Here is a 12,400-nt window from a genome sequence, read left to right as displayed (position 1 = left end):
AGCAGAAGGATTTATTTGTTTAAATCACCCAACATATTTTGTATTTTAGGCTTTTTATTTTATGTGTGTCAAAATACCATTGCTATTTTGGACTCGTAGCATTCAAGTTTATATACTTTTGGATATACTCTTAACAATCATGGATGTGAGACTTGTCATTTTATATCTTTGACTAAAATATAAATGGATGTTGATCTAAGTGGTAGCATGTAGGGATGAGTATGAGCCGGATTGATTGAGATGGATTAAGGTTTGTCTTTACTAGATTCTAAATGTTTGTCGAGTCATTTTTTGAACTCGGACCTGACCCTAGACCTGAAACTAACTCGACCCTAAATGTCGATTGAGACAACCTTTTAACCTGAATCCGACCTAGACCCAATTAAATATAATGCATACTCATTTTAGATAAAATCTTCTTAATATTATTTATTATTATGATAATGTTATTTGACATAACATATTAGGGATCTATTTACACCAAATTTAAGTTACACTAGATACATCCAATCTCAACTATTCATTTTTTTAGATCCAACGGATCAAATGTGTGAGTGCAATAAGTGATGAGAGAGAAAATGTGAAATCTTAAATAACTTTTAAGTTTAACCCATTTGGCCCGTTGGATATAAGAAAATGATTGATTGAGATTAAATGTAACTAGTGTAACTTAACTTGGGTGTAAACGGATCTCTCCTTAAAATGATATATGTATATATATTATTAATCATGTATATACGATGAAAAAATTAGAAAATCAATACTACTTTCGACTAAAAATGTGTCATTACTCTATACACATTTTAATAGACATACAAACATAATGAATAAGTGATCATATGACACATGTCAAGTAGGGAAGGTGATGTATGCACACCCTAAATATTTTTTTGAAAAATATTTATACCACTTATGTCTCTACAAACCTCAAATTTATCTTGAGTATAATATACATATAAACTGTTAGTGCAAAGATTTATACACAACTTAATTTCATTTTAGAAGAGTCAATGATGATTAAGAGTGATTGGTGAATGATAGACTAACCATGTAGAAAACTCTTACACTATTCGTACATATAATTTTTTCTCTCTATTTTTTTCTTGAAAAACAAAAATCATTACCAAGTTGAATTATTTTATAATATTTTAGATATTCAATTTAAGGAATTTCATGATCGTTTCTCTGAAACAAATATTCAGTTGTTTTTTGTATGTCTTTTCCGAGTCTAGCTAATTTCTTCTTTAGTTTTGATATGACAAAACTGATTGAACTTACAAAGTTTTATCCACATGATTTTTGTTCAATTGAATTGGTGATGTTTGACAATTAACATAAGACTTACACCATTGATATGCATAATAGTATTGAATTTGCTTCTTTGAAAATGAATCAATAATCTTTCAGATAAGTCAGTTGAAAGTGGGAGACATATTGTTTACTCGTTAATTTATATTCTTTTGAATTTAGTAATACAATTGTAGAAATAGTTTTGTCAACTATGTAAGTTGTGATAAATAAGTTGGGTAATCGAATGAAATATGCATGAATGAATGTTTGTCTTGTAACTTATATTTAGCGAGAAATGTTCAATAACATTGATTATTCAACGATTTCAAAATGTAAAATAACATAAAAACTAATTAAGAAATATATAATTTACTTGATTAAATATATTTAAAATTTGTAATTTTAACATTAATGTTTTCCTTTTTTATAATTAATAATATTTATTATTTCATTTTTAAGTTATTTTGCTCACCCTGCCTAAGGGTCTAAGATCTGCCACTGAGGTCAAAGATGTTTTTTTGTTTGGTCCATACCCAACCCTAAATATTGTGTAGATCTAATTTTTTAATTTGAACCTGGTCCTAGATCCGATGAGACCGTTTTTTTCAGACCCGATTATGATTGGACTGTACCGGTTGAGCAGGTAGGGACGGATCTAGCTCACCCTGGTAGCAAGCATGAGTCATTTTGACATAGATATTAGTTTCAACAGAAGAGGCAACGAAATGAGAAGAAAAATTGAACCCAAATCGAGCAAATGAATTTGAGAGGATGAGTTTGATTCTTGAAAATAAAAGGTTGGAGAGAATGAAAGAAATGATGTGTGGGATTTGGGAGAATGAAGAATTCGCCATAATAGTGAGATGAAGAAGAATAAGGGTTTTAAGAGGGAAAATAAATTTAGGGCATTATGAGATTTTCCATACAAAACATTTGTGGTTCAAATTTGAAGTTATGAGGCAAAAAATTAATTGTATTGTAACCATTCTTAGTGTCCAATGACATAAACAATAAGATTGTTGGGTAAAATGATAATTATGGAAAGAAAGGGGTGAAATTAAAAGTGGTGCTATAAAGCCTTGTAATGAATATTTTGTTGAATGAATGGATACACTAAAAAATATATGAGAAAAAGATGTATACATTAATAGTGTAAGAGTTTTTTATACTGTCATTGTATTATCTATCATTCATTTTCAATTATGTTTGACTTTTCAAAAAAAAAATAAACCAAATGAAGGGTAAATGATGCACTGATGGTGTATAATTCTTTACACTATCAGCTCATCAATATTATATATTAAGGAGAAAGTGGAGGTAACTCATTACTGAATAGATAGGAGAATTACACTTGTTGATTTTATAATTTGAGAGATTGTCAAAAGCCCCATTATGGAGATTAGATTAATTGAAGTGTAGTACAATGTTAACAAAATGTATGGGCAAGAACTCCACACCTAAAGTTTATCGAAATTCTTTTTTTAATAATTATCTGTTAAAATCATTAGTAGCTTGGAATTTATTGCAGTATTATAAAAGATGTTAGAATACATTTTGAAAACAGACAAATAGAAGATATATGCACAAGTTTTCATGCACACAAAATAGGTTAGAGTAAAGTTAAGAACCTTAGCATATTATTATGTGAATTTCATTGTTAAGTGAGAATGAGTACATATATAGGTGGCCCAGTTGAAGCAATATTCGGGATATAAAGGAAACATGGAAATAGAGGAATACCATGAATGAAATAGAGAAAGATAAAGCCATAAAGCTTTGTAATGATCACACACAATAAGCATCATTACAGGTAAAGAAAGTATAAAGAAGATCAGATAACTGGCATTATCCTGACACAATTAGCCTAAAGTATACACACAAGGTTTAACATAATGTAAACCCAGTAACATGTCCAGAACACTGATGATCAACTCAAAATGAATAATCCTTCAGATCAGATTTTGAGTCACTTAATTCCATGTCTGCAATGCACTCTTCCTCAGTAAGGGGTGGGAGTTGCCTTGTCTTCCGCTTCATATTGTGCTTGTGCCACTCACTCTTGTGGTGTTCCCTGTACAGTTTTGTGTCTTCGAAAGAAACATTGCATGTGTTGCACTTGTTTTGCTTTTGTTGGTGTCCCTCAGTAAGCCTACTTGTAGATGAAATTGTCTGCTTTTGAAGTTTATCATTCAGTTCGAGCACAGATTCACGAGTTTCTTTGGGCAGAGGAGCAGGCATATCCTCATAATCATTGTATTGCTCCACTTGGGTATCCCCATCAACATAAAGAGAGTGTGCAAGAACTTCAAATCTTCCATGCATGTTCTTCATAACAAAGTCATGGCAATCCTTATAAAGACTTGGTTCCAATTCAAAAACCTGCATACCATTCAGGCATTATACCGTTTCCCCCCCAACAGATGGCATATTCAAGATTAACCCGACACATACATGCATCTACACATACTAGACCCACATTTTGAAATTTGAATTATGCACAGTTTAGTAGTCTTATTCATGTCACTGTTGAAAATGCCTATAAGCAACAGCAACCTCACACCAAATATCCAACATAAACAGACAACACCAACAACAACTGATTGAACTGGATACTTGGTCAAGATATTTCTAGTTTTATTTTGCTGATTAACATAGGTTACTTCAAATCACAAACCACAAAAAAGTGGGGAAAGAAAGTTACCGACCTACTCCAAGAATCATCAACATAGCTATCTAAAAGGATGACTTTTTTATGAATAAAAAGGTAAAGAACTCTTCAAAAAAGACGAAGAATAATGATACTTTTAGCTAAATTTGTGACTGTGAACAACTACAAAAAGTAGTGTACCTAAATTGAATTGGGAATTGAACCATGAACAAAACTTGTTTACTACTATATGAAGAATAATAAGGACTTACAACAGATAGCTGACCAGCAGATCCTTCTTTGGAAACAATGTTTGCCTTCCATTCATTCAGCTTCTCTAAAAGGGCAGCAAATTCCTCCTCAGGAGCTGCAACTCGTATTCTTAATGGACACCGTTTTATTGGGAAAAGCTTTTGAAGCTCTTGAATCAACTCCAGAGCCTGTATATATAACAATTTTCTAATTACCATGATTACATAATAACTTAATAATTGAAATCTAATTATTCACAAAGAAACAATGATGCCAGAGACCTGCTTCTTGGATGTGCTATTTGGGTCAACAGCAAAATGAATTTCCCTCATGAGGCGTTCAATCATACTGATAGTGTAAGGGCGCTGAGTCTCAGGATTGTAGGTCTTCTGCATCACAATGGTAGCAATATCCCTGAACTGACTCGACAGGATAGACTCCCTCTCTTTACCAGCGACCTGAAGCTCCCCTTTCTTTAAAATCTGCAACACAAAAGCTTTATTATTCAACCATCACATCACACAAATTTCCTCAAAAGGTTTTGTTTTTCTGATCTTACCTCTAAGCATATCTTGGACTGGTCATCAGTCCCAAAAGCTGCATTCAAATCCTTTGTCTTAGCAAGAACCCCTTTCGAAACATTAGAATAAACAGTATGTGACTGCAACACTTCATCAATGTCCTTCTCCCTGTTATCAAACATGCAAACACATCCTATTTTCACATTAAACCTAAACACCAAGCCTAAAAATCAGACATTCTAGAAGGTATTAATAAGCTTACACGCCGGAACGCCAAGAAAGAACAGTGTTTGGGTAGCAGGCAATTTCAAATCGCATGCCATGCTTCTTGAGACGCACCACTGCCACATTTGTTAGCCTCTTCTGCCCTATCGGCTGCACCATCGGCCTCAACATCTCTCTTCTACTCTCTTTTTTATGCTACTTTCTCGCTCAGACCATAAAATAAACCAGCAAACTTTCATGTTCAAGTTGAATTTCAACCAAGAAAGATAACATTTAAATTAGAACCAAATAAAATTAAAGAATCAAACACAAATTATCCACATAATTCAAGTATCTTACACTCACAAATACATCATACACCATATAATCATAATACTAAGATTGAAAGCAAAGCAAATACCAAGTAACATGTATCAAATACAAACTCATTTCTCATAATTCATAACACATAGTGCTAACAATAAAAGAGCACAAACTCAGAATACAATAGTGACAATCATAAGAACAATAATTTCAAATCATTGAAAACTACAAATTGGTGCCATTCATATCAATATGTAGCATATAACGAAAGAAATGAATGGCTATATCAATTGAATTTATGAATTTTTGCATTATAAAACGAAGATAGTGTGCAAAATTGCTTTCGATTATTTTGGGGAAAGAAAAGATAACTTTAATTATAAATGGAAATAGTGAGATAAAGAGAAAATTTGGTAGAGAATTGAAAATGATCTAAGCATGAAACTATGCGATATGAACCTGCGAAGTAACGCCGGGGGGATGGATGTGCCGCCGTCTGAGATCAACTGGCGATACGACTGCGTAAGAATCGGGGAATACCGTTTAAGAATTTGGGTGATTTAAGAAAATAGAAACCTCTTGGTTTTATTTTATTATTTCTTAATTTAACAAAATATTATATTATATTTTGTAAATAAACAGAGAACAAACATTACCTTTTTTTATAAATTTATTTAGATTATAGGAATTGTAATGAAAAATATAAAGTGTAATATATATATTATTACTATAAGAATTTTACAATAATTGGTACATCATTAATTATTTATTTGTATTTTGTAAACTCAATGATATTTAATTATAAATAATAAACGATACACGTGGATATGCAAAAATTTGCTAGAGACATGCTTTACAAGTGTGAAAAGCACCTCCTTAATAGTTTAGAATAAAACTAAAATAATTATTTGATTTATTTAAATTTAAAATCTAATTTTTCTTTGGTATTTAATATTTTGGAACTAATTAAAACATGAATTGATTTGATTAAATGCTATTATCTCCTATCTTTAGATTTAGTAGAGGTAATAATAAATTTAGATAATGTTTCAATCATAAAATTGAAAACTTGAGACTTATATTAATACAATATAATAATTATATCCAATATGCAATTATATTAGTCCATATCAATAAAAATTGATTGAAATCGACCATTTAAATTAAATTATGATTTTTTAACTATGTCTCCTAGTAGCATTCCCATGTTATTGTTTGAAATTGATGTTTTATCACTTTGAAACTAGATAATCATATCAATAATAAAAGGTTATACATAATCACAGTACCCTTAATTTGCATTCAATACTTTTTTAAACAAAGTACAACAACACCAAAATTATATATTTACAGAGATAACCATTACAAAAGGACCAAGATGAGCAAATTACAAGTTTTTGAATCTATAGCTAGGAAGACCTAACACATTTCTAGAGCAATCTTCATGGATGAAATTTGGGATTCAACTCCACCAAGAATAAGACTTAGATGAGATACTATAATTAGCCAATTTGTCCACACAACTATTTACTTCTCTATAGATATGAGAGATTGTGAAACTCATTGAAGATAATAAATTCTTGCACAATAGTCATCTATTCAGTAGCTTCCACAAAGACTTAGCTTTATCTTTGAAAATGTTCATCACCACAACCGAGTCACACTCTAACCATATTCACGTCAACACTTCCATGTATCACAATCATCTCAACCCAACTCACTTTAATTTGAGTCTTCATCTACTTTTCAAAGACTCACCAAGTTATCTCATCAAAACCATACAAGTACATTCTGTAATATAGATAACTTAAACTTTAATTACGGAAATGAAGCTTTCATTGAATTCAAATGTGTCATGCAATAATGAGCAAACATCCATACATGTATATATATATATATCATATATAATCACATTAACAAGGACTTATCTATAATGCCCATCCTTTCTACATGGCCAATGTAAATCTTGGGCGACAATCCTTTAGTTAACGGATCCGCTACCATTAAATCGATACTAATATGCTCTATAGACACTTTCTGTTTCCGTACTTCTTCTTTAACTGACAGAAACTTTAAATCCATATGTTTAGTATCTCTAGAATACCTGTTATTCTTAGAGAAGAAGACAGCTGCGGAATTATCACAATAAAACTTCAATGGCCTAGCTACACTATCTATAATATCAAGCCCTAAAGTAAAGTTCTGCATCCATAATACATGATTTGTGGCTTCAAAGCATGCCACAAACTCAGCTTCCATGGTGGACGTAGCAATTGTAGACTCTCTACCGCTTCTCCATGAAATGGCTCCTCCAGCCATTAGGAAGATATACCCAAATGTAGATTTCCGTGAATCCATACATCCTGCATAGTCTGAATCCGAATAACCGATCACCTCAAGATGTAATCGAATGAAATATGCATGAATGAATGTTTGTCTTGTAACTTATATTTAGCGAGAAATGTTCAATAACATTGATTATTCAACGATTTCAAAATGTAAAATAACATAAAAACTAATTAAGAAATATATAATTTACTTGATTAAATATATTTAAAATTTGTAATTTTAACATTAATGTTTTCCTTTTTTATAATTAATAATATTTATTATTTCATTTTTAAGTTATTTTGCTCACCCTGCCTAAGGGTCTAAGATCTGCCACTGAGGTCAAAGATGTTTTTTTGTTTGGTCCATACCCAACCCTAAATATTGTGTAGATCTAATTTTTTAATTTGAACCTGGTCCTAGATCCGATGAGACCGTTTTTTTCAGACCCGATTATGATTGGACTGTACCGGTTGAGCAGGTAGGGACGGATCTAGCTCACCCTGGTAGCAAGCATGAGTCATTTTGACATAGATATTAGTTTCAACAGAAGAGGCAACGAAATGAGAAGAAAAATTGAACCCAAATCGAGCAAATGAATTTGAGAGGATGAGTTTGATTCTTGAAAATAAAAGGTTGGAGAGAATGAAAGAAATGATGTGTGGGATTTGGGAGAATGAAGAATTCGCCATAATAGTGAGATGAAGAAGAATAAGGGTTTTAAGAGGGAAAATAAATTTAGGGCATTATGAGATTTTCCATACAAAACATTTGTGGTTCAAATTTGAAGTTATGAGGCAAAAAATTAATTGTATTGTAACCATTCTTAGTGTCCAATGACATAAACAATAAGATTGTTGGGTAAAATGATAATTATGGAAAGAAAGGGGTGAAATTAAAAGTGGTGCTATAAAGCCTTGTAATGAATATTTTGTTGAATGAATGGATACACTAAAAAATATATGAGAAAAAGATGTATACATTAATAGTGTAAGAGTTTTTTATACTGTCATTGTATTATCTATCATTCATTTTCAATTATGTTTGACTTTTCAAAAAAAAAATAAACCAAATGAAGGGTAAATGATGCACTGATGGTGTATAATTCTTTACACTATCAGCTCATCAATATTATATATTAAGGAGAAAGTGGAGGTAACTCATTACTGAATAGATAGGAGAATTACACTTGTTGATTTTATAATTTGAGAGATTGTCAAAAGCCCCATTATGGAGATTAGATTAATTGAAGTGTAGTACAATGTTAACAAAATGTATGGGCAAGAACTCCACACCTAAAGTTTATCGAAATTCTTTTTTTAATAATTATCTGTTAAAATCATTAGTAGCTTGGAATTTATTGCAGTATTATAAAAGATGTTAGAATACATTTTGAAAACAGACAAATAGAAGATATATGCACAAGTTTTCATGCACACAAAATAGGTTAGAGTAAAGTTAAGAACCTTAGCATATTATTATGTGAATTTCATTGTTAAGTGAGAATGAGTACATATATTATTATGTGAATTTCATTGTTAAGTGAGAATGAGTACATATATTATTATGTGAATTTCATTGTTAAGTGAGAATGAGTACATATATTATTATGTGAATTTCATTGTTAAGTGAGAATGAGTACATATATTATTATGTGAATTTCATTGTTAAGTGAGAATGAGTACATATATTATTATGTGAATTTCATTGTTAAGTGAGAATGAGTACATATATTATTATGTGAATTTCATTGTTAAGTGAGAATGAGTACATATATAGGTGGCCCAGTTGAAGCAATATTCGGGATATAAAGGAAACATGGAAATAGAGGAATACCATGAATGAAATAGAGAAAGATAAAGCCATAAAGCTTTGTAATGATCACACACAATAAGCATCATTACAGGTAAAGAAAGTATAAAGAAGATCAGATAACTGGCATTATCCTGACACAATTAGCCTAAAGTATACACACAAGGTTTAACATAATGTAAACCCAGTAACATGTCCAGAACACTGATGATCAACTCAAAATGAATAATCCTTCAGATCAGATTTTGAGTCACTTAATTCCATGTCTGCAATGCACTCTTCCTCAGTAAGGGGTGGGAGTTGCCTTGTCTTCCGCTTCATATTGTGCTTGTGCCACTCACTCTTGTGGTGTTCCCTGTACAGTTTTGTGTCTTCGAAAGAAACATTGCATGTGTTGCACTTGTTTTGCTTTTGTTGGTGTCCCTCAGTAAGCCTACTTGTAGATGAAATTGTCTGCTTTTGAAGTTTATCATTCAGTTCGAGCACAGATTCACGAGTTTCTTTGGGCAGAGGAGCAGGCATATCCTCATAATCATTGTATTGCTCCACTTGGGTATCCCCATCAACATAAAGAGAGTGTGCAAGAACTTCAAATCTTCCATGCATGTTCTTCATAACAAAGTCATGGCAATCCTTATAAAGACTTGGTTCCAATTCAAAAACCTGCATACCATTCAGGCATTATACCGTTTCCCCCCCAACAGATGGCATATTCAAGATTAACCCGACACATACATGCATCTACACATACTAGACCCACATTTTGAAATTTGAATTATGCACAGTTTAGTAGTCTTATTCATGTCACTGTTGAAAATGCCTATAAGCAACAGCAACCTCACACCAAATATCCAACATAAACAGACAACACCAACAACAACTGATTGAACTGGATACTTGGTCAAGATATTTCTAGTTTTATTTTGCTGATTAACATAGGTTACTTCAAATCACAAACCACAAAAAAGTGGGGAAAGAAAGTTACCGACCTACTCCAAGAATCATCAACATAGCTATCTAAAAGGATGACTTTTTTATGAATAAAAAGGTAAAGAACTCTTCAAAAAAGACGAAGAATAATGATACTTTTAGCTAAATTTGTGACTGTGAACAACTACAAAAAGTAGTGTACCTAAATTGAATTGGGAATTGAACCATGAACAAAACTTGTTTACTACTATATGAAGAATAATAAGGACTTACAACAGATAGCTGACCAGCAGATCCTTCTTTGGAAACAATGTTTGCCTTCCATTCATTCAGCTTCTCTAAAAGGGCAGCAAATTCCTCCTCAGGAGCTGCAACTCGTATTCTTAATGGACACCGTTTTATTGGGAAAAGCTTTTGAAGCTCTTGAATCAACTCCAGAGCCTGTATATATAACAATTTTCTAATTACCATGATTACATAATAACTTAATAATTGAAATCTAATTATTCACAAAGAAACAATGATGCCAGAGACCTGCTTCTTGGATGTGCTATTTGGGTCAACAGCAAAATGAATTTCCCTCATGAGGCGTTCAATCATACTGATAGTGTAAGGGCGCTGAGTCTCAGGATTGTAGGTCTTCTGCATCACAATGGTAGCAATATCCCTGAACTGACTCGACAGGATAGACTCCCTCTCTTTACCAGCGACCTGAAGCTCCCCTTTCTTTAAAATCTGCAACACAAAAGCTTTATTATTCAACCATCACATCACACAAATTTCCTCAAAAGGTTTTGTTTTTCTGATCTTACCTCTAAGCATATCTTGGACTGGTCATCAGTCCCAAAAGCTGCATTCAAATCCTTTGTCTTAGCAAGAACCCCTTTCGAAACATTAGAATAAACAGTATGTGACTGCAACACTTCATCAATGTCCTTCTCCCTGTTATCAAACATGCAAACACATCCTATTTTCACATTAAACCTAAACACCAAGCCTAAAAATCAGACATTCTAGAAGGTATTAATAAGCTTACACGCCGGAACGCCAAGAAAGAACAGTGTTTGGGTAGCAGGCAATTTCAAATCGCATGCCATGCTTCTTGAGACGCACCACTGCCACATTTGTTAGCCTCTTCTGCCCTATCGGCTGCACCATCGGCCTCAACATCTCTCTTCTACTCTCTTTTTTATGCTACTTTCTCGCTCAGACCATAAAATAAACCAGCAAACTTTCATGTTCAAGTTGAATTTCAACCAAGAAAGATAACATTTAAATTAGAACCAAATAAAATTAAAGAATCAAACACAAATTATCCACATAATTCAAGTATCTTACACTCACAAATACATCATACACCATATAATCATAATACTAAGATTGAAAGCAAAGCAAATACCAAGTAACATGTATCAAATACAAACTCATTTCTCATAATTCATAACACATAGTGCTAACAATAAAAGAGCACAAACTCAGAATACAATAGTGACAATCATAAGAACAATAATTTCAAATCATTGAAAACTACAAATTGGTGCCATTCATATCAATATGTAGCATATAACGAAAGAAATGAATGGCTATATCAATTGAATTTATGAATTTTTGCATTATAAAACGAAGATAGTGTGCAAAATTGCTTTCGATTATTTTGGGGAAAGAAAAGATAACTTTAATTATAAATGGAAATAGTGAGATAAAGAGAAAATTTGGTAGAGAATTGAAAATGATCTAAGCATGAAACTATGCGATATGAACCTGCGAAGTAACGCCGGGGGGATGGATGTGCCGCCGTCTGAGATCAACTGGCGATACGACTGCGTAAGAATCGGGGAATACCGTTTAAGAATTTGGGTGATTTAAGAAAATAGAAACCTCTTGGTTTTATTTTATTATTTCTTAATTTAACAAAATATTATATTATATTTTGTAAATAAACAGAGAACAAACATTACCTTTTTTTATAAATTTATTTAGATTATAGGAATTGTAATGAAAAATATAAAGTGTAATATATATATTATTACTATAAGAATTTTACAATAATTGGTACATCATTAATTATTTATTTGTATTTTGTAAACTCAAT

General features: G+C 31.9%; 2 protein-coding genes across 2 annotated transcripts; both read right to left on the bottom strand.

Moving 5' to 3' along the window:
* LOC109355177 (ribosome maturation protein SBDS-like) lies at window positions 2,966-5,815 on the bottom strand. The gene is made up of 6 exons (XM_019598166.1): window positions 5,698-5,815; window positions 4,973-5,167; window positions 4,749-4,878; window positions 4,471-4,671; window positions 4,210-4,377; window positions 2,966-3,669 (listed from the first exon to the last, which is right to left on the bottom strand). Exons 2-6 carry the CDS (start codon window positions 5,104-5,106, stop codon window positions 3,223-3,225), a joined length of 1,080 nt encoding a protein of 359 aa, XP_019453711.1. The 5' UTR covers window positions 5,107-5,167; window positions 5,698-5,815; the 3' UTR covers window positions 2,966-3,222.
* LOC109355146 (ribosome maturation protein SBDS-like) lies at window positions 9,338-12,187 on the bottom strand. The gene is made up of 6 exons (XM_019598117.1): window positions 12,070-12,187; window positions 11,345-11,539; window positions 11,121-11,250; window positions 10,843-11,043; window positions 10,582-10,749; window positions 9,338-10,041 (listed from the first exon to the last, which is right to left on the bottom strand). The coding sequence occupies exons 2-6, from the start codon at window positions 11,476-11,478 to the stop codon at window positions 9,595-9,597; spliced, it is 1,080 nt and encodes a 359-aa protein (XP_019453662.1). The 5' UTR covers window positions 11,479-11,539; window positions 12,070-12,187; the 3' UTR covers window positions 9,338-9,594.

This window comes from Lupinus angustifolius, chromosome LG08, assembly GCF_001865875.1.
Source record: "Lupinus angustifolius cultivar Tanjil chromosome LG08, LupAngTanjil_v1.0, whole genome shotgun sequence".
NCBI classification, from domain to species: Eukaryota; Viridiplantae; Streptophyta; class Magnoliopsida; order Fabales; family Fabaceae; genus Lupinus; species Lupinus angustifolius.
The sequence above is the reverse complement of the archived record's forward strand: the minus strand, read 5'-3'. Positions and strand labels throughout refer to the sequence as shown.